At 38.8% G+C, this 23,372-nt stretch overlaps 1 protein-coding gene across 1 annotated transcript; it reads left to right on the top strand.

The window, feature by feature from the left end:
- Positions 1-938: 938 nt before the first annotated feature.
- SPO11 (SPO11 initiator of meiotic double stranded breaks) lies at positions 939-21,079 on the top strand. Its single transcript, XM_026652617.1, has 13 exons — positions 939-1,093; positions 3,545-3,658; positions 6,892-6,980; positions 8,556-8,622; positions 8,872-8,980; positions 9,600-9,686; positions 11,736-11,769; positions 12,009-12,118; positions 13,183-13,282; positions 18,696-18,733; positions 19,895-19,971; positions 20,212-20,323; positions 20,960-21,079. The coding sequence occupies exons 1-13, from the start codon at positions 939-941 to the stop codon at positions 21,077-21,079; spliced, it is 1,212 nt and encodes a 403-aa protein (XP_026508402.1).
- Positions 21,080-23,372: the final 2,293 nt, after the last annotated feature.

The raw sequence follows: 23,372 nt of genomic DNA, 5'->3' as shown, positions 1-23,372 counted from the left end.
TGCCTTGTACTTCTAATACCTCTGGGTAGCTTTCGTTGGTCAGACACAGACTTAGGCTGCCTGGCACAGACCTGGGTACCTGCCCCTAAACTTTCCTCTCGGCTTCTCAACACCTTTGCCAGCCTTGCGCCCCTGCAGTCCCTCCCTCTTTTCCTCAGGCTAGAACACCTTTCACTCCCACTCCTTGCCTGCAGGCGCACACCTGGGCCACTGTACAACCCTTTGTCCCTGCCTAGGAGCCACTTATTCCCTCCACATGTGGTGCTCTTCCTACATGGCAGTTATTATCATGCTGTTTAAAAAGTCCACCTCGCCTCTTATTAGCCACCTGACTGCGCTAGTAGGGATCGAGATTGAGCAATCAAGGCTCAGTCAGTGCATGCTTTCGGGAAAGTCATTAGTCATTAAGGGTGTGTGAAAAGCCATTGGTCTGTCAGAAAGGGCGGGGAAAGAGGTGTCAGTCAGAAAGGGCGGGAAAAGCCGTTGGTCAGCCAGAAAGGGCGGGAACAGAGATGTCAGTCAGAGAGGGTGGGAAAAGTCATTGGTCAGCCAGAAAGGGCGGGAAAAGCCGTTGGTCAGCCAGAAAGGCCAGGAAAAGAGGTGCCAGTCAGTAAGGGCAGGAAAAGTCATTGGTCAGTCAGAAAGGGCGGGAAAAGCCGTTGGTCAGCCAGAAAGGGCGGGAACAGAGGTGTCAGTCAGAGAGGGTGGGAAAAGTCATTGGTCGGCCAGAAAGGGCGGGAAAAGCCGTTGGTCAGTCAGGAAGGGCGGGAAAAGCCATTGGTCTCACACTGCTGCTTCTTCAGGAGTCTCCTACTCCTCCTCACTGACTGGCCCTTTGCTGCCCCTATTATTGGGTTGGGGAGGGTAGGAAGTTGATGTTTGATGCTCATAATAGCCCGTTTTAATCCCTTTGCTGAGGGTTTCACCTCTTCTTCAGAATGTCTTTGCCCCTCCCTGGGGAGACAGACTGGTCTGCATTCACCTTATTGGATCACCACAGGATTTCCCTGCTGCGTTCCATCAAGGAGGCAGCCAGAGAAGAGACCAGAATTGTGGAAACTGGCCCCTCCAATAACATTTGCCAAATCACTAGGTAAATCTTGACAGGGTGAAGTCTCAAAGGGTGCTCACACAATCTTCCACTGGTGTGGGTGTAGCAGGTCCCTGCACCATTGCACACACAAACAGCGTCTCCTTTCTTCCATGTCAAGGCAAGACACAAGTTCCCCTATAAAAATATGCTATTGACACAGGCAAAAAGGGTAGCTGTGACACTGTACATACATGGTGCTATAATTCACTCATGCCAGTGTGGAAAATAACAATCCTCCCCAAAGCCTATTAGCATAGGCAAAAACAGGTCCCTGCACCATTGCACACAGTGCCCTGATCACTCATGCTAATGTGAAAGGATGATGCCCCCCAAAATACCCCATTGGCTTGAGCAAAATAGGTATCTGTGCCACTATACAGATATAGTGTACTGATGGAACCATACCAGCCCCGTATGGAGGATGTAACCTAAAGTCCCCCGTTGTCAGAAATGTCACAGCACACACACAGCATCAGGTTTCACATATGAAACCACATACCTACTCTAAATAATAGAGTTTAATATCAATTTTTTCAAAACCATAATTTGTAATCTATTGCTTAAATTGAGAATGAAGATAAATAAAATTAAATATTTTTATTTATCTTCATTCCCAGTTTAAACTACAAACTCAGATTAAAATTTAGTTATAAAATTATTAGTCTCATAAACTGCAGATTTGCATTTGGAATAGTTTTACTCTTGTCTACATATCATTGTTTGCTCAAAGTACTATAAGATTAATTCTTTAACAGTTTTTTCTTTTATGACATAATTATTTAAGTGCATTCCATGTACTATGCCAAACTACTAAATGTTCATGTGTGACCTGTTAGAAATGAGCTAACAGGCTGTATCCTGATGTAAGATCTATAGTGCCTAGCACGGCTTTGCCCAGATTTCATTATTATTAACCCAAAGTGCATTTTAAATAGGCATAGTCGGCCAGCACTGTGTGCTTACTAAAACTGAGTTCATCTCTTGAAAAGGAGATGGAACAGAGGAAAGAATATATGTAAGTTGGTAGAACTTTGCAGCCCTCCCAGCTTCTGATGGCCCAGAAAGCAAGAAATCAGGATAGGAAATGAAGCTTGGACCTTCCATTTGACAGTGTAGAGCAGACCATGCATTTTATTACAGAAATGGGAAGATACCTGGCAAAACAGTCTGAGTTGTGCAGATCTGAGGCAAACTTCAAGATGCATATGAAACATAAAAAAAAACTATGGTATCTAAAGAAATAGAGTCAGAAGAGCCTAATGATAAAAGTAAATATAAGAGACATGTCAATGCCAAAATTTGGATGATCTATCTACCTACCATTCTATCCTAAGTATTTTATATGTCCCTCATCACCATAGTATTTGAGTATACATCTTACTTGCAGAACAGCCCTATTCAGCTTTGCTTTCCTATTTTACTCTATCCCTTCTCTACACTTTACAGTGTTTCACCTTTTGCCCATTTTCTCTGCACTCATTAGAATCTTTTTTAGAAGTCATTACGTTTTATGAAGTAGAGTATATGTCTGAAGGTTAAGAGATAGGGAACTCAGTTATGCAGCTGCTTCACAATGGCAAGTGAACCTATGCAGGGGCTGTATGATCAAGCCTTTTTATTTTTATTGACTTTGCAACTGTGTTGCTATTTGACCTTAGTCAGTGACAAAATTGGGTTGCAGGTAGAACATTGGGCTAAAATATATTTAATACATTTTCTAGTTCTTACCAAGCTTTATACTGGCACACTGTGCACTTGTAATTTTAAGGACAGCTCAGAGGTTGGAATCAGATTGCTTATGAAAATAAAAGGCATCTGTCACAACACTTGGACCAACCTCTTATTTTGCTATAAGGGATTTGCTGCATGGTTAGTTTGTCTGCTTAGGTGAAAAACATAGATTTTGTCCTTTTCACTGTGCATCTTTTGAGCCAAATCCTTCATATAATTAAAACCTCAACAGTTCGTTCAGGGCAGCAGATCAAAAGGTTAATGTGATATGGTACAACAGGAATTATTTGTACTCTTGAATATTTTTGCAATTTACAGCATTTAAAAACAAGTTAACCCAAATCACAGCCAAAACCAATATTACATCATTTAAACTAAAACATTAATCATCTGTCTCAAACCAACCAGTTGGTCTGAAAGTTCAGCTGGTTGAAAATCTGATGGTATGAGGAGTGGTTGGAAATGTATTTTTAACTTGTGCAACTCAGTCATGCATGTGGAATGGCAAATCAAGGATTCTAGGGAAACTAAGCAAGACAAAGTTCAGGAAAGTAGTAGTGGGAGAATGTGGTGTTATCCATCTTTAAAATCAATACATAAATTGTAGTAATTAAGATTTTAAATATTTCTTGTAGATTTTAGGGGAGGGAATCAATGGTAAGAATTGACAGTGAATTATGGTTAATCATACAAAACTTTAATTAATATTCGTTGTTTCAGTTCTGAGATCCTTGGAGCAATAGAAAATGTTATACAAGATATAGTTACAAGTCTAGCCAGAAACAAAGCACCTGTTCTCACCTTGGTTAACAGATCGGATTGGGGAAATATACAGTAGGTATTACTAGTGTGTGTGTTTGATTATTATAAATACCACAAATGGCTGTTATTTGTCTTCATTAAATATTTTCAAATGAGTCCACCTTATGAAATCCCATGTACAACAGAATCAATAAATGACTTCATGCTTCATGGCTTCAGCCGATCAACTCTAGGAGTCAGGAATGACATTTTTTCCTCAATGTATTCTGGGTTTTGGGGTGTGGGTTTGTCTTCTTCCTCTGAAGCATCAGCAATTGCCACAGCTGGAGTTGGGACACTGCTTAATGTAGACCAATGCTGTGAGGTGGTTCTGAAATTCACAGGTGCTTGGCTCCTGGTCTTGCTCACATCTCAAGATCTTATTGATCACCACCCATATGTGGGGCCAGGGAGGAATTTTCACTCAGGTCAGACTGACAGTGACCTTTGGGAGATGGAGTTCACTTTCCTCTGCAGCATGGAACATGGGTGGCTTGCTGAGTGCTAGGGCCTGTGACGTTCAGGAGGTCCCTTCTGATCTTAAACTCTATGACTATAACTTTATTTGTTAAAAAACAAAAAGCAACCAACCTTAGAAGCTATTTTTTTAAAAAAGTGACCTTTAATAATCATTATGCACAAAGAGTCATTAGGGGCCACAACAGAGGAACACAATGTGGAGGGGAGAGTGACACCACTGTAAAAGGAGAAGAAAGTAGAGAAAGGTCATACAGAGGATATTAGACTATCCTTTTCTGGTGGGAAGAGAAAACAAATAATGGGTTGCATATGATTGAGAAACCTGGTTCAGGCTGGATCTATTTCTCCAATTCATTCTCTCTGTTTTCGCAATTTCTTCTCTCTGTTCTCCCCCATGTTATTTCCTCATCTCAAGCTCTGCTTCTTTCATCTACTTTGTGATGTTTAGGCTTCTACCCTTTTTGCTATTCTCTCTCCTCTTATTTTAGTGTCTTTCCTCCCCTGCATACTGTTTCATTGTTGCTCTATTCTGAGTGCACTTGCGGGAAATTATTATATAAGGAATTCTTATATAATGAGAATAAGAAACTTCTCTCAAAAGATATTCAGTTAACCAAAGGGCTTTGTATGGTCCAGTGGATTTAATGGTTTATGTCCTGATAGTTTCAAAAAATGTTTTTCTTATATGGCAATAAAATTAAAATAGTATAACAATCTTTGGCAATGTTAGGGGCACTGACATTCCAGGCTAAGAGACCAAATATGAGATATTATATGCCATCAGGTCACATAAGAAGAAAAAAAAGTGTTCAAATAAAAAAAAGTGAATACCATAGTGTTAAAATAAGGTGTTAGCAATTAAATAAAAATAATTACATCCTTATTTATGATGGGCCAAATTCCAATCTCAGAGATGTTGTTCCAACTAAGTAAGGCACCTATATTCCACTTTGCCCTGAAACCTAGAAGAGAGCAAATAAAAATAAGTAGGAGCAGAATGCTTCAAAGGCACTATGTGTGGGGTGGCAGTAAAGTCAGTGGGGCATGTTCCCCTTTTCCCTAGGAGCCTTTCCATTTCAAACCTGCAGGGCTGGAGCTCTGCAGAGCAGGAAGGGGTGGAACTAGGGAACATCTCCATACTTAGTATGTGCCTTATAAACACCGGTAGGTATCCAGTTGGATATCTGTCTGAAAATAAGTAGTACTGGTCCCTACGGTAGTACCATTAGTTTCCACTATCCAATTATACCTCCTTCATAAAGGAAAGTATTGCAAAATCATGGAGAGGAGAATCAATAGGGAATTCTTTTGCTAGAGCAGGTAGCGCTGCTTGAGCTCTCACATAAGGCAAGGTTGGAGCTTCCTTTACCCCAAGTGTCTCTGAGAGCCACAGTGTTAGTCTCTAAGGTGCCACAAGTACTCCTGTTCTTTTTGCGGATACACGGCTGCTACTCTGAAGCCTGTGTTTACAGCTTATTCTCAGTATTTCCCTGCAGAGCTCAGCATACTGCTCCCTAAAGGGAATACTTCTCACATACAGCATGAAGTCAGCCTAACAGAGTGTCTTGGGCCCTCTGTTCCCTTTTCATGAATTTTACAATGGGTAGGTACACTATAGGGTGCATCCAACTGAAAAGCAGGAACACCTCTCTGCAGTGTTGCAGTCCAAGAGCAAAAAGTTGTTCCAAAATAAAAAGCCAAATACAATGGATTTGAGAGAAGATTTTAATTGCTGTTCGTTTTTCTCATACATATTGTCTATAAAGCACCATATACAGTTATGATGCTATTATACTCAATAAAATAAGTATTACTACCATCACCCTAAGTCTGATAGTTTTGAAAAGTGTCATCATTCTATGTTGCATCAGATTTGAAGATGATGCTTGTAACATTTGTCAAAATACTCCAATTTAGCTTTGATATTACAAAATAACAATGAACAAAAACCTTGTTGCTCTAATATCTCTTCAGATATGCAGTTTTTCTCTTATTTATTTAGGTGTGCTTGTCCATTGTGACACCCTGCACATTCTCATGCTGTGTGGTGTGTTCTGCCACCCAAAGGATGCATGAGGCAATACATGTGACAAGTAAAGAAATAGAGAAGTGTTATGTTAGTGTATTAGAAACTATTATTGTAATTTTAATATTGATACTTTTAAAAAGATCAGTTATTAAAAAACAGGATAAATACATGCAGAACTCTTGTGGGAACATTGTGCTTTAGAACAAAAATTATCTATAACAACAATAATATTATAGAAATCATTCTTACCTAATAAGAAATGGCACTAGGAAAAATTTTGTTCTGGTTGTACCTTTCAATAATCTTGTGACTGTTAATCCTGCAACTGTGAAATTGACGAAAAGAAATTTTGATGAATCCATTTTTGAGGCAATAGGGAACATAAGATGTTTGATCCACAAAGTGTTAGAGATGGAGTTGAGGCACTTTGCTAAAATTGTCAAGGGCATCTAAAATAAATATTGTTAGTATTTTGCTAATATGGAGTACTTGGATGGAAATATAAACACCTTATTGTTCCAGGAGGTGGTGTAGTATAGAAACAGCATAGTGGATCCCCAGGTAGCTAGTAACACTGGCTTTCCAGATGGGTTCAGCCACCCCACTGATGTTAATGGGGTTCTGCCTGGGTCTTGGAAACTGCACTAGCAGTTCTCACTGCAGGAATACAGGCTTAGTGTGAACTACCTGGCACAGAATAACTAATTGTACTTTCCCTTCATCAGCTTTTTTATTTTATTTGTTCACAAAATGTCAGGTTTAAAGATTCTGTAGGTCTACAGATGATCTCTCATTATAACACAAGACAAATAAAAAGTGACTGTCCCAAATCAGCACCAAAATTTGGTAAGCTAAAAATATAGCAACAGAGTTCTCTATTAATTTTGTCTTTTGTTTTAGGTTTGTTTATCATACTGCAGTATTCGGTAGAAGAAATAAAACATACTTTGTGTCATTAGAAGTATATAAATAAAACAAAACTCAGATCTATCTTCTAAGCCCCAGTCCTAACCCAGTCTTTCCCATCTCTGTTAAATTATAATGTTAATTGCCATGGAAATAGTTAATAATTAATATAGAACCTTTCTGATTGATACAGTAGAAATTAGTTTCTGTGGCTGCTGACCTATGTATTCAACTGCACCACGAAGCAAAACACCTGTCTCCCCCTCCCTCCCCCCCCCCCCCCCCCGGGATCTGGCATCCAAACCCCTGCTTAAAAAGGTCAGTTCAGGGTGACCAGTGCTTAATTTGCAATGAAAAAGATTCCGGGGCTCAAGTAAGTTTTTTATATTCATTGCTGATGTGACAAGCCAACAGGTACCGGGGCTATTAACTGCCAAGCCTAGAGGTGCCAGGGCTCAGCCTTGGCAAGCCGCCCTGGCACAAATTAAGCACTGAGGGTGACCCCCTCATCAGGACAAGCTAAGCACAGGTCTGCTGCCCTTTCCTCATACAATAACAATATTTAATTATCCCCGCATTCAATACTAAAGTGATTAGTAACCCAACACCAGCCAAAATTGATCACTTGGACGACACAGCTGTATCTGCTGGATACCTAGGCAGAGTAGGTGTGTTCATGTAAATACAGTCTGGTCCTGAACAGTGTTCCCTCTAATTTTTTCCCACCCATGTATGGAATGAATTTTGTTATGTACACCAATATGGAGGTGATGTGGGCCAAGGGGTTTGGAGTGTGGGAGGGGGCTCAGGGCTGGGGCCGAGGGTTGGGGTGTGGAGGGGTGAGGGCTCTGGCTGGGGGTGTGGGCTCCGGGGTGGGGCTAGGGATGAGGGGTTTGGGGTGCAGTGGGGCTCCCCAGGGCTACAGTGGGGAGAGAGGGCTTGCCCCCAGCTCTCTCTCCTTGCAGCAGCACCTAGGCTGGAGGAGAGCTCATTCAGACCTTGCTTACAAATCATAATTTGAAATTATAAGGTTGGCCAACATCACCAAAACGGAAAAAACAACAACAACCGTGTGAGGAAGCTAGTCTTTGTTCATACTTTTCAAACCTATTATGCTTTTTCAGGTACAAGTATTTTATCATATACTGTATATGCTTTTAAAGCATGCATTTTTGTTTCGATTTCAATTCAAATTTCCAACCAATGACTAAATTTGCAACACTGCATGTAACTAGTTGACCACTGGGGGATTGTGTGTTGGGGAAATCCAGGAGGGATGTACACACACTCCTGGGGGGGGGAGGAGGGGTGTAGGGAAATCCCTGTTGCACACACATTTCTGCAAACACAGTTTTGAAAATGTGGGATAGAACTGTTAAATTGTTAAAAATAAATGGGTTACTTTGCAAAAAATAACTAAGCTCCTATGCCATTGTTTTCATGTATAATATAATTTAGTTTATTTATTCTATAACTTTATACTGGCTAAGTTTAAAATATGATTTTATTTTCCAGCTCTAATTCTTAAAATATTATCTGTGATCTACAAGATGGTGCAAAACAATACGTATGCAACCAAAAGGTAATAGACTGCATTTCTCTAACTGCAAATCGAAAATATATTTTAAGAATTTTACATAGATAAAGAAAGAACCTAGCTATTAAGCTTGTCAAATATCATAACACATTTTTGTACGTAAAATGTTTGAAACTGATTTAATTATTCATGCTGTCATTAAAATGTTCTTTTACAATCTCAGAATCCTATGATTCAATCAGTATTGTATTAAAATTAGTTTATTTTTACAAATACAATATTTTATCTTGATAGAGATATATATTACAGTGATACAATACTATTTGGTAGCCAGAGTGTTGTGGACAATATAGTCAATGACATTTCCTGCATGCTTAAGATACCTAGGAGAAGTCTACATATAGTAAGTAGTTGCTTATGGTTATTATTATTATTATTATTTATTAAATCTTATATATTGCATTATATGAACAACTGAAAAAGTAAGAAAATGATTGGTAGGAAGTATGTATGTAGCAAAAATTAAAAATTGTAATTTTGTTAAATAAAATACACTCTTTATTTATTATTTTTATAACGCTCACAGATGTACTAGAGCTTGAGGTAAAATGCTGGCTCTTTTGAAGCTGATGGGAGTTTTACCATTGACTTCAATTAAACCAGGATTTCAGCCTTAGAAGCTAAGGCCTTGATTCAGTAATTTGTGCTTGAGTGGTTTGCTGATTTGGGGTCTAAATGAGGGTTTAACATATCTAACAGAGGAACATGGCATCCTTTCAGATTTTATATTTGTTTCATGCCTTGACATTTGTAACATTTTTTTCTCTGTAAACACAATTAATAGCATATGTTAAGTTATGTAGGATGAATAAACTAAAAAAAAATCTGTATTTCATGATGATAATAATGATCAGTAACAGCTTATTTCTGGTCAGAAGTCTTTTGTAGCTGACTCAACTTTTCCTATCCAATGTACAAAATTTACTATATAAAACTTGAGTTACTGCTATTTTTCCCCCCAGCTGTCTACAACTAAAGGTTGCATTGCTGGTAACTTAAGTTATACTGAGGAAGATGGTACGAAAGTGAATTGTACATGCAGTGCAACAGTATGTATTACTAATATTAACATTTTTATGTCCAAGTTTGTGTGATTTCCTATATTTGTTGTGACCTAATTTATTAATGTATGTACATTTGTGCCTGTGGCAAACTTAGACATTACTTAAACTGTCACTACTAATGCCCACTTCCTACAAATGTTATACATTCAAAATTCTTAAGGAATGCAGCAAAAGTTTTGCATGAGAAAGGACTGTAAGATCAGAGCCTCCATATACTTTTGAATGTAATCTCTGTGCGCTTTATATATTGTAAATTTGGGGGTCAGCTATAGAATCAACAGAAGCACTTACCTCTTGGGAAGAGCAAACTATGTTTACATTACCTTCAGGGTCGGCACTAGGTTTTTTGCCACTCCAAGCAAAAAATTTGCCGCCCCAAATTCCGAGAACTGTCCAGGCAAAAAAAAAAAAGAAAAATGGCCGGAATGCCGTCCCTGGAATTGCCACGTGCTTGCTTTGCTGGTGCATAGAGCCGGTCCTGATTACCTTCCATATTGGAAGTTCTGCAGAGGAAGACATTTAATTTGTGGTTGAGGCTCTCTATGACATTGATCTGTCTATGTTGTGCTCTGAATTTGAGTGTCCTGGGCACATGAACACACACAATTTTTGGCCATGTACGTTTCTGGCAGAGTTGGAGAACAATCCCTTTGCAGTACTCTGACCCTGTCCTCTGGGTGCACCTTTTACTGCAATGGGCATGCCACTAGGATCTGTGTTAGTAAAAGTACATACAGTGAATAAAGCCATATATTTAGAGCCAGGAATTTATTTATGGACCTGATTCTCTTCTCACTTACACAAGTTTTACACCAATAAAATCCCACTGAGTTCAGTGGAGGCACTCGTGACTTCCATCAGTGTAAGTAAAAGTCTTCAACTCATTTGTATCCAAGTATTGCGCCACATTATGGCTTATAACAATAGGGTCTCACATATTAGAAAGAGCTATTTATAATCATACCACTAACAGACATCAGAAAGAGTTCTGTCATCAACCTCATTTTACAGATGAGAAAACTGAGGTAAACAGAAGTTAAGAGTCAGATTTTCAAATGCTCAACACCAATAGTTGGGCTGAGATTTTGAAAATCCATGCACTACCTTAAATGGGAGCTGAGTTCTTCTGAAAATCTAAGCCTAACAGATTTGCCCAACGTCATGCTGCTAGTGAGTAGAAAGCAGGAAATAAAACTGATTTTCTGACTTCCGCTATCATTCCCTGGACAATGTTTCTACTCTAAGCACAAGTGAATGATTTAAAAATGGAAAGAAAACCTTATCTATCTTTACTTTGTTTTTCATCTAAATCAGAACTTTAAAGATCTCCATTATCCATGCTCCTCTACAGGGCCTCACATTTCTATTTATAGAGCTGGTCCACATTGGCACCTGAGATGATACAGCAGTAAGAAATTAAAACAGACCACACATGTCAATATATACAGACTATTTTGCCAAGATCTTCTTCCATTTCCTGCTATCTCATCCATATGTTTGTCAGACTGAGCCAAATCCTAATCTGAGATGTGAAGTAAGCATTACCATCTCAAATTATCTGTTACAAAACAGTTAAAAATATAAAACAAACTCCAAATAGAGGTTATCAAAAGCTGGAGTTTAAAGGTCTTTTGTAAAGATCTTTAACAAGCATCCAATTACATTTTTAAACCTGCTTTAAACTTGCAGTCTCACACCCAGTGGTTTTTTCCTGGCTAAAACACAAAGGAAAATGGGGAGCTGCATCACCGTGTAGTGATCATGTGATGGGTGATCCTGCGTGCAAGTAGCATCAGATATTTTTGAAAGATGCCGTATGGTAGTAGTAGGATCCCTATACATTCTTGCTTCACAGCAGGCTATATAGGATAGAATATGCCTATAAAGCAGTGACGGTGTCAAGAGCAATGCTGTATATAAAAAGATGAATGGTCGTTTCAGGATGTAATTTTGACCTTCATTACCTAATGTCGTTGTTTTAAAATACATCATTTTCTCTATTTAAAATTATTAATTTCATTTTTGTTGTTTTAGGCAGTCGTGCCATCTAATGTTCAAGGAATTAGAAGTATCCTTTAAGGAAGAAGTCTAGTTGTAGACTAAAAAAAAAATTAAGTATAAACAAAGAATACTCCAAGTTAAACAATGTTTTTATGATTTTTTTCTCTATTTCTTGGCTCTGAAACTGAGTTATGAGCACTGCCTTTGGCTTGAAAACAAGTATATTAGAGCATTCATTTTGTAGTTGATTAATATAATACAATGCCACAGATTTCATTTTATATGTAGTTAGCCTTAATATCAAAGATGTGATCACAGATGCAAAATTTATACTAATTGTAGAAAAAGATGCAACTTTTCAGAGGCTCCTGGATGATGACTTCTGCAATAAATTGTCTCCATGCATAATGATTACGGTATGCATCTGACATTTCACATTCCACCTCTAGAACTACGAGTTTTAATAATATAGTAACAGTGTGGTGATTTCCAAAAATAGCTTCAAATATATTAAAATTAAAATAAGAAATGTTTAACTCCAACATTTTCCTCCATTTTTATTAAAATAATACCATAAAAATTGAGACAAACTGAATTATATTTAAGGCAGAAAGGTATTTTCTGTTCTTATACATATTTACAAATGCACATTTTATAATCTTCTTTTCCAAAAACGTTTCAAATAAGGTTGTAATTAGTACTCTTAATTCTGCCATATAACAGAATGAAATGTGGAATATGTAACTTAGTATTTTTTAAAAAACATGTAAACAACATATGACATGATATACTGTGTTTAAAAAAGGTATTACAATTGGTTAAATTAATAATCCATGGATTAAGGGTTTTTTTGAGATTGCACAAATCAAGTACAGAGAATAGCTCCTGAAATCAAATTATTGTGAAGATTTCCTAAATGTAGAGGAGCACGAATGGAACAGATCATAGTGGCTGTTGTTGAGGGTTTTTTTGTTTGTTTCTTTTGGTTTGTAATGAAAGAACAAAGGGGAAAATTCTGGCTACTGTAAGGAAAGTAGCTTACCTCACCCCATCCCTCAGAAACACACTCAATACTACTTTCGAAGTATATATATATATATATATGTGTGCCCAAATCCAGGTGAAGTCCACCCATATTTACAGCCACCTTACATATTCTTTTTGTGCCGTTAATATGAAAAAAAGCACAGGTTTTTTTATAGTGAGCATGGCTTGATACAGACATCTGATTATGCCTGTGTGCATACCTGTTACGCCGTTCTTCCCGCTCCCACACCCATGGTGCCTATCATACAGGACATCTGCCATGCTGCTTTGTAACTTTTCTTGGAGCTACAATAGGGGCAACCATCTTCTCCCTACACAATAACTGCAGGACAAATGTTCCTGCTGTTTTTTTATGACGTACCTAAGCACGTGTCTAGTCAGACTTTGTTTTAGTTAATTCCAAAACTTATGATTTTATTTTATTTTCCCTTAGGGAAAAGGAGTACCAGATCTGAACACAAGACTTCTAGTCAGAAAGTTGTGGGATACATGTCATATTCCTATTTTCACCCTCATGGATGCAGATCCACATGGTAATTGCATGCTAACAGCAGAATAGAACCTTATTTATTTGACTTTTAAGACCAGAGCTCATGTTATGGGTATGTGAATGGAGGTTCCCCATCAAAGCAGAAATTTCTAAACTCAACCAGAATGCCTGTAGGAGTACTGAGGATTACTGTGACATCTATGCTGGCCTTCCTCCACTGTTTAATGCAGAACTGGGGCATTCCTCACCCTCTGGGGTGACTAACACAGCTGCTGGCTCTAGGCAATCCTGGACCTTGTGCCTAAGGAGTGAAAGGACTTTCCATAGAACTTGTGAGTCAAAGTCACTTAGGATCAGATTTTTAAAGGTACTTGTGCACCTAAAGATGCAAATAGGCACCTTGTGGGATTTTCAAGAGTGCCTAGGCGCCTAACTCATTTATATCAAAGGAACGTAAGCGCCTTGGGGCTATTGAAAAGCCCATTAGGTGCCTATCTGCGTCTTTAGGCACCTAAGTACCTTTGAAAATCTGGCCGTTAGGCATTTTTGAATAGTCCACCCTTAGACTATAGCTGCCCCTTGGCAGGTGTATGGGAGGATGGAATAGGGCTTTTTGCATCCTTTTCCCAATTTGGGACTAGAGGAAAGCTAGCCACATACTCTCAGCAGAACTTTATATATACTGTGATGCATACACTTCTCAGCCAAGGCCCAAATGTGAGGCAAATGCAAAATAATAGACATGAAAAAAATAGTACAAGATGATATCAATGTGATTTTTTTTTTAAATTTGATTTAGGGTAACCAACATTCTTTATAGCTCCACCCTCATAATCCAATCCTTGTAATGTCAGTAAATTACCATTCTGAAAGCTAAATACTACAAACTTGATGTTGGTTAGAGCCAATTTTAGTCTAAAATGAGGGGCGTGCCTTTTAATGCAGGATCACTTAGAGCTACCAGTATGATGACTCATCTCATAATGGTGCTTTGGATATTGTTCCATTGGAAAAAGCAAAAACAGGAAATATTTTAAAATGTCATAGTTTTGTTTTCTTCTAATAGACAAACAGTTATGTACTGCAGGTCCAATCCTCCAGTCGCAACTCATGCAAAATTCCCATTGACTCTAATGGGAGTTTTGTCAAATTAAGGCGTACTGGATTTAGCCCTAAGAAAGTAGTATGATGTGTTTTAAGTAAAATAAAAATGCATCTTACTGTGTTCTACAGCTAAAATTTGAATCCTGAATATAGATTTATTCACAAGTTTATAACTTTTTCCTGGTGAAAGTGAATGGTTTTTGTTGTTTCTCTTTAAATTTTCACTATACTTTGATAGAGACATCATGGACAATGACATTTTGCCTCTTCAGTTTTGCAAAGAATATTGGGGATGGAGCATGAGGAATTATTCCAGTTGCCATCATAGGCGCTGCAGTCTTTCTCCCACCATTATGTGGGAGGCAGGAGGGTCAGACCTAATGGATGACAGAATCTTTGCTGTCTCCATATTTCTGTGACAATGATGTGGGGGAAAGCAATGAAGCTGAGAGCTGGTGGAAGGTAACTCGTTGCTGGAGTGGGAAGCAAGCTTTAAGAAGCTGATGATTCAACTACAGAACATGCTTCTTGATGTGTAGTTTTGTAATTACTCTTTGAAATGTGACTTTTTCTAAACTAATGTATAGCTTTGTTTAACGAATTTATGACTAAGGATAGTTAGAATGCTGATCATTAAAACTTAAAATGAGGTACAATGGAAAGATGGGTAAAAACTGAGACATTGAAGAAGAGCTTGACACCCTCCATGTTGACTGGGCTTTTGCTCAGAACTAGGTGTGGTCATGGAATCCCATTTTTAAAAATCTATAAATTAGTAGCTGTTAATATGCATTTTAATTAAGTAGTAGTCTCCATTACCAATTAATAATACAATATAATTAATTGAAATTTGAACCAAAAACAAGATGGAATGTAAATTAAGGTCAATTTTCTCTCAGCGGTGCTTTCAGTGAAAAAGACATTTGATTAAAACATGACATTAAAATGTTTAGTAATATTGAATAATTTAAATAATATTTCACCAGTGTGTAATGTCATATATTAATGTTATGATTAGCAGAGCAACTCAGTTTATGATGAAAAACAAAAAATGCTGAACTCTAAACAACCCAGTTTAGCTTCAAACCTGATTTACTGAATCAGAAAGGAAATCAGATGGGCAGAATTTCATTTCACTAAAAATGTTCTGACTGCCACTAGTTAAATAACAGAAAATAAACACTAGAACAGTAGTGTTTTATTCTGTAGTGAAGGAAATTCAGTAAATATTCCTTAGGACAATAAAGAACCAAATATATTAAGCATGCTTGAGACTGACAGTTGACTGTTTAGAGAATGATCTAAATTTAAAATATGATTTAGTAAGAAAAAGTTTTTCTTACCCATCTATATATCGTATTTTAACATAGCCTGACTGCATAGCTGTATAGTTCTGTTTTGGAAGAACATAGAACAGTTTTCATGTATTCCCACAGACAGTGGGTGAAATCTTTGCCCTGCTGAACTCAGTGGCATATTTGCAATTGACTTTAATGGCATCAGGATTTCATCCATTGACTGTAAAATAGGAGATGCTCATTTGAACTGTTATATCTTTCTTTTTGAGAGCTGGTTGGTTCTTACTATTGTCTGAGGAAGACAAGGTGGGTGAAGTAGTACTGTATCTTTTATTGGACTAAGTTCTATTGGTGGAAAAGATAAGCTTGTGAGCTTCACAGAACTCTTCCTAAAGTCTGGAAATCATAACCAGAGTCTCACAAATAAATATATGGTGGAACAGATTGCCAAGCCTAAGGGCTCGTCTACACTTACATTTTATAGCGCTCTAACTTGCTGGCACAGGGGTGTGAAAAATCACCCCCCTGAGCGCAGCAAGTCTGAGCACTTTAAAGCACTAGTGTAGACAGGTTCCAAGCGCTGGGAGCCACGCTCCCAGCACTCGGAGCTAAACCCCTCATGGAGGTGGATTACCAGGAGCGCTGGGAGAGACCACATTCGCACTTCAAAGTGCTGCCATGGGAGCATTCCCACGGCAGCGCTTTGAAGTTTCCAGTGTAGACATATCCTAAGAGTTAACACACATTGTAAGAAATCTATTAACACCTCTACAGTTATAGGACAAAGGCAGATTAGTAGTTACAAATAGTTGTAATGAGCCGGAAAACCATTCTCTGTTGAGACCATGATTTTTAGTGTCTAGTAGAGTTACAAATTTAAGTTCCCATGCTTGCCTTTGGAAGGTGTTATGCAGGTTGCCTTTGAGGATGAGGACTGATAGGTGGCTATGGAGTGATTGCTTTGTGAAAAGTGTTTGCCCATGGGTGATGGGTTTGTTTTTGTTTTGGTCTTTTATCATTTTTCATTCAAGAGCATAGTGATTGTCTGGTTTCACCCATATCATGGTTTTCTGAGCATTTGATGCACTGGATGAGGTACACCACAAGTTGTGATAGGCATGTGTAAAACCCATAGATCTTGAAAGATGTATTGTGGCAGGTATTGATCATTATAGTGGTGGAGATACGTCTGCAGGTTTTGCATCTTTTGTTCTGGAGGGTGTGGTGCCAATTTGAGTTGTTGTCTCCTGGTCTGTGGGGAGTTTACTTCTGATGATGAGCTTGGCAAGGTTGGGGGGTTGTTTGAAGGATAGAAGTTGGGGTCCAGGAAAGATTTCTTTCAGGATGGGGTCCCCATCAAGTATGGGTTGTAATTGTTTCACGATACCCTGTATGGGTTCCAGTGTGGGATGGAAGTGACAGCAAGGGGTGTGTGGTTGGTGCAGGTTCTTTTCCTGTATTGAAGCAGGTTCTCTCAGGGTATTTGGGTGGCCCATTCAATGATGTGATCTACTTCTCTGATGGAGTGTCCTTGTTTGATGAAGGTGGTCTTAAGTGTGTTAAGGTGTATATCCCACATGTCCCAGAGCATATTCTGTGGTATTTGAGTGCCTGGCTGTAGATAACGGACTTCTTAGTGTGTCTGGGATAGTATTGGATCTATGGTGATCCCTGTAACCTACTAACCCTCTTTTGTCCTATGATTGTAGAGGTGTTAATTGCCCACTTCACTCTAAGGGTACGTCTACACTACCCGCCGGATCGGGTAGCGATCGATCTATCAGGGATCGATTTATCGCGTGTACTGTAGACGCGATAAATTGATCCCCGATCGCTCTCCCGTCGACTGCTGAACTCCAGCTCGGCGAGAGGCAGAAGCAAAGTCGACGGGGGAGCCGCAGCGCGCCGCGAGGACGCAAAGTAAGTAATTTTAATTTGATCTAAGATAGGCTATTCTCGTAACTGAAGTTGCGTATCTTAGATCGATCCCCCCAGTGTAGACCAGGCCTAAGTGGCTTCTTGCAATATGTGTTAACACCTTATGGTTAACAACCTGTCCCACCTTGTATTGAGCTATGAGACTCTGGTTATGTATTCCAGACCTAAAGAAGAGCTTAAAAGCTTGTCCCTTCCACCAACAGAAATTGATCCAATAAAAGACATTACTTCACCCACCTTGTCTCTCTCAGATTCTGGGTCCAATATGGATACAACATTGCAAACAACAATGGAAGATATTATCTGAGAGGCAGTTATCAAAATGTGGTTTCTTAAGGGGACAGTAAGGGCAGGTCTACTCTTAAAATGCTGCATCAGCACAGCTGCACCGCTGTGCCGCTGTAGTGCTTTAATGAAGATGCTCTACACTGATGCGGTAGCTACGTCGATGGGAGAAGCTCTTCTGCCGGCATAACACTGTCTACACCAGGGGTTTAGATCGGGATAACTGTGTCGCTCAAGGGTGTGGATTTTTCACACTCCTGAGCGACATAGTTATACCGATAGAGGCCGATAGCATAGACCAGACCTAAGAGGTAAAACTGTAGACCTGAAAACACTGATAATGTTCCTTTATCAGACCGTGAAAGGAAAAATGCTAATAAATTATCTGAACAATTAGCACATAAAATAATTAAAATATTAAGACTGTCAAATGAAAAGTATGAAAATTTAGAATAATTGATTAAACCATCAATGTTGAATTCTATTAAGTTGCCGTAGGACAAAGTAAGAGATGCTGGTTTTTTGTGACAGACATGGTACAATATGTAAAAAAATAAGATTCAGGTGTCCATTACTTTTGTATGATGCCTATGCATAACAGGTATGAAATATTAAATATATTGAGGTAAGTGTCACATTATCAAAAATGTTGATTGTATATGACAATATGCTGTAAAGCTAATTGTAAAACATAAAGGGCCTGATTCATCAGTCCAGTTTTACACCAATGTAACTCAAATGGGCTTACATAAGCATGAAACTAACACAATGGTGAATCACGCCCAAAATGTAGACAAATAGATATGTGACATTTGGTATTCTGTAAATTAGGTATAGAAATAATGTGCATCTACAAGTATGGATCTGTGGTGAGTATAGTTGTTTTCCACTTCAGATCTACTTAATTATTTTATCATCCAGCCTTGGAGCTGGAATGTGAAAACTGTTAAAGTGTAGTTCGGATGGGTGTTTTCTTTTGTTTTAACACTAAGAAACAACTTTGGGTCCGAGGGTGCTTTTTTTTTTTAAACAAGTTTTTTTCAGTCGCAAAAAGTTGGCTTTTGCCATAACAAAAATAAATTGTGTGAAAATGGCAGATTTTTCATTTTTTTTAAATCTAACAAAATGTGAAGTTTTGCCTGCTATACAAAATTGTCCATATTATTATTATGTATTATTTGTGGTACAGTAGTGGTCAGGGGGCCCCAAGTGAGATCTGTGCTGCACTGTTCTAGGCAATGTAGTCCATATAGTAAGTCACAGTCCTTGCCCTAAAGAGAGCTTACAGTCTATATAGACAAGACCGATATAGAATGAAGGGAGGAGATATAACATAAGCAGAGTGAACAATGTGATAACAGCATGTTATGTTCCCAGATTTTTGATTGTTTATTATTATTAATATTTACTATTATTTATTAATTTTGAGAGGTTTCGTTGGGAAGGGGTTACCTAACACAGAGAGAAAAGAAAGGAGAGGGCACATTATACTGCAAGGAGTGGGGGTAAGAAGGAAAGAGAGAGAGGAAAAGTATGGAGGGCAAGTGGAATTAGGCAAAGACACACTGACGGAGGAGGGGGAAGTGAATTAGACAGAAAATCAGCAGGGGGGAGAAAATGTCCACAGTAAAAACTATCAGGTCACCTGTCCAAATATATGCTATAGCTGCTTGTCTCTGCTCCAGCTGACTTGAGTTTCTGACTGGCTCTACTCGAGCTCTCATGGCTAAGGGGGGCAGACTGTCCTCTGCACAGTTCTCTGGGAGTGGGTGCAGGGCCCCCCTGGGCCCCAGCTGGATTTTAATTTCCCCCCTTTCACTCCCTGTGTTTTGGTTTACCTACTTCAGCCACTTGTCCCAATTTCTACAAGCCTGAGTTTCATAAAGAGTTCTGCTTGTGAACAGAGTTAGCTTCATTTTTACAAAACTTGACCCTGTCCTAAAAAAAGCATAAATATTTTCTCAAAGACAAACATAAATAATTCAAATTAAAGGGACACTGAACATAATATATGACATTTGATATTGTAGTCAATGTCTTTTGAAGCCCATCATCTCACAGTTCCAGCTATAAGATGGCTTGGTCTCCTTCCATCTGATATTGAAAGGTTAGTTATTTTCTAGAAGAAATCTAATTATCCCTCTATTCTATCACAAAAAGTATATGTAACATTAAGTCTGATTTAAATCCACAAAAGAAAAGACAATTAATTGTTGATTCTGCTCTCAATAAACTTATAGTTTTTTTTATAGAGCATTTTGATGATTGGAAATAGTAATTTAAGTTGGAAACGATATGTAGTTTAAAAAAAAATTAGTTAGGCTAAAACTTTTATCCATTTTTTCAGATTAAATATACGCAAAGATGCATTGATTCCACTTACTAAACAAGATCAAAATAAACTCGCCAGTATGCAGAAGAGACCTTATGTGGCTTGCCAACCAATGTGGAAAAAAGAAGTATGAAGAAATTATATTGTTTTCTGTTTCTTAATCCCTAAAGAACAAATCCTATCTACCCCAATGCCATCCCTCCTGGCTATGGTGAGCTCTGAACATAACAGAACCAATAAGGTTTTGCTGCACTCCACCTGGAGTGGTCAGGATTGAGAGCCATGCAGGCTGTCTCTGTACCAATGTGCCTCATAGTTCCATCCCCAACAAAGAACTAGCAGCATGATAGGCTTTGCTCCCATTGGCCATCTGAAGATCATATGTTTTAGAGGGGGTTTACTACAGTTCTAAACATCACAGAATAAATTACATCTCTTGAAGAGAGGGAACATGCCATGTGGAACAATTACTTAACCTCCACCTCTGGCTTGGTCTGCATAATTTAGAATACAAAGCACAGTTCATGCAGATATAATATATAGTGGTTACATAGTGGGAAAACATATTGTGTGCTTTCCCCATCTGTTTACACTGCCCTGTTGTATGAATTGCTATGGTTTTGCTATGTGCTGCACAATAGAGAGCACATCTCTTTATGATAAATATTAATCAAATCTAATGTAATTTAAACATTTAATTACATCACCCTATGGGTCAGGCCTTTCTCAACAGTACATTAATTTGCAATTTTTTCTTTTTCAGATGGAAATTATGGCAGCATCTAAAATGAAGGCTGAAATTCAAGCTTTGACTTCTCTTTCATCAGATTACCTTTCCAGGGTGTATCTACCAAGCAAATTGCAATTTGGTGGATGGATCTGAATATTTGTTTGTAGATCAATTGTTTCCTGATGTGGATTTATTTTGGAGCTATTATAATATAAGCCACTATTTACAAAAATTGCATAACATTGCATTATTTCTGGCAATTGTTCTACATATTCAGTGAAGAGATGTAAAGGTTTGCCTCAGCTCCTTATTAAATTTTTTTAAATTATGTCAATAGTTTAATTTCTTTACAATTTTGATTGTTTTTCCCTAGTGTACCTTAAGGACATGAACATATTTTAAATACCATTTTTTCTTTCCATTTTGTGGCTATTGTACATAACTGTAGCAATAATTCCAACTGTAAAAGTATTCTCCTTAAAAAGATATTGAAATTTAATTTGAGGGGAGAAATTAAAAAGTTATATTTGTTTACATTTGTGTCAGTTAATTCACAGTCTACTTTAAAGCACAATCAAACTAAATCTGTGTCTTCTGATATGTTTTACTTTTGAAGACAGGGAAGTAATTTAAATTACTGTAATATTTTTAAGGTACAATCCTCTGAAAAGTTACTATAAACATGGCATTTCATGTTCCTCATAAATGAATCCATAACAAATGTGCTTAGCTTGCAGATAAAAGAGATGAATTTTCTAACTGCTAACTCCATAAACCCAAACTGAGATCAGAAAGTCAAGATGGGTTCTTTCATTCTTGCGCAACAGTAATAAGGTTCTGCAGGCCAAATTATGCCTCAGTTACTACACCCCCATTGCAATCCACAAGTGAGCAAGCATTTTTTTACTGATTAGAATTTAGTAAACAATTCTGTTAATGATGTATAGGACAATAGAATCCATAGACCACTTACCGTATATACTCGCTCATAAGCCGAATTTTTTTAGTAAAAAAGGGAAGCACCAGAGAAGAGGGTCGGCTTCTGAACGGGTATACAGAGGGAGAGGTGGGACACAGACAACCCCTCCTCCCAACAGAGGGAGCAAGGAGAGGCAGCACAACCAGCAGAGCCAGAAGGGAAGAGGCGGGGCCGAGTCTCTCCACTTCTGGCCACGCTGCTCTCCCCCCAGCCTCCGAAGCAGCTGCAGCTCCGGGGCTGGCAGGCTGCAGACGTGCCGCTTGGCCCCGCCCCCCAGACCAGGCTGTGACCGTGCCACCGGAGCACACTGCGGCCGTGCCGCCCGGCCCAGCCCGCTGGAACATGCTGCGGCTGCACCACCCGGTCTGGCCCACCGGAGCAGGCTGCGGCTGTGCTGCCCAGCCTGCTGGAATAGCTCCAGCCAGGCCAGAGACATCCTCCCCTGGCCCTCCCCAGATAAGATGGGAAGAGATGGGATAGGGAGAGTGTGGGGGTCCCGGGCTAGAGGTGGGGGGCATGTGGGGGATGGTCACAGGGGTTACTCCCCTGACTCCCAGCTTCTTCCCCACCCCCAAATTTCCCCACCAGTTGCTGTCCTGGCCTGTCAGGGTAAGCAGCTGGTACGCTGGGACACTGTTTACTTAGGTTTACCTCCGTGCCTGCGGACGTGCGAGGTAAACAAACCACCTTGGCCCACCAGCGGCTTATCCTGATGGCCCGGGAGCCAAAGTTTACTGACCCCTGAATTATAGTCGATTTATGAACGGGTTATAAAATTTTTCCATTTTTACTTATCCATCTTGGGGGGGTCAGCTTATAAACGAACCAGCTTATGATCAAATATATACGGTAGTTTTGTTGGTGCTAAAATGCTGACAGGAATAAAAAGTGACAAAAAATAAGTTAAGTAATTATATACAACTGAATGCAGAGAGAGTGTCTCTACTGGATGCTTTTCTAAAAGATATGATCTAGGAATTTTTAGGTGGAAGTTCTATGGTCCGTGTTATACAGGCGGTCAGGTTAAAGGATCACAGTGGTCCCTTCTGGCCTTGGAATCCATGAAATTATGAATAAGAATGTGCTGTTTCTACAGTTACTTTTCATAGAACTGCAATTTAAGGTACAGTACATCAAATTAGTACCTGACAAGGAAAAAAGTCTGTAGACTATATCACTTGTTCTTTTATTTAAAAGAGAATCACTTTTTTTTCTACCTACCGTACAGTACCCTAGTTCTGCTGCATTGTGGCACTCTGTCATTTGCATTACTTCAAGTGTCTAGCTACAAAAATAGCCTAGACCAGAACATTAATGCACTGGTGTCTTGTTTAATCAGTAGCTGTAATAAATTCTTACGATCATTAAAATTCCACTTTTCTCTAGCTGGTAACTGATGTGGGACATTTCCTGTCCTATATTGCTTGATATAACCATCACAACTCAGTTGGTCCTATTCCACCATCC

This window comes from Terrapene carolina, unplaced genomic scaffold, assembly GCF_002925995.2.
Source record: "Terrapene carolina triunguis isolate 2854851 unplaced genomic scaffold, T_m_triunguis-2.0 Scaffold130, whole genome shotgun sequence".
Lineage (NCBI taxonomy): Eukaryota > Metazoa > Chordata > Testudines > Emydidae > Terrapene > Terrapene triunguis.
This window is presented reverse-complemented; position numbering and strand designations above follow the sequence as displayed.

Bases quoted from the DNA above. Each gene is read 5' to 3' on its own strand.
- SPO11 (XM_026652617.1), top strand. From the start codon at position 939: ATGTCTTTGCCCCTCCCTGGGGAGACAGACTGGTCTGCATTCACCTTA. The intron at 12,119-13,182 runs GTATGCATCTGA...ATTTTCCCTTAG, and splicing joins CTCCATGCATAATGATTACG to GGAAAAGGAGTACCAGATCT. The intron at 20,324-20,959 runs GTATGAAGAAAT...TTTCTTTTTCAG, and splicing joins AACCAATGTGGAAAAAAGAA to ATGGAAATTATGGCAGCATC.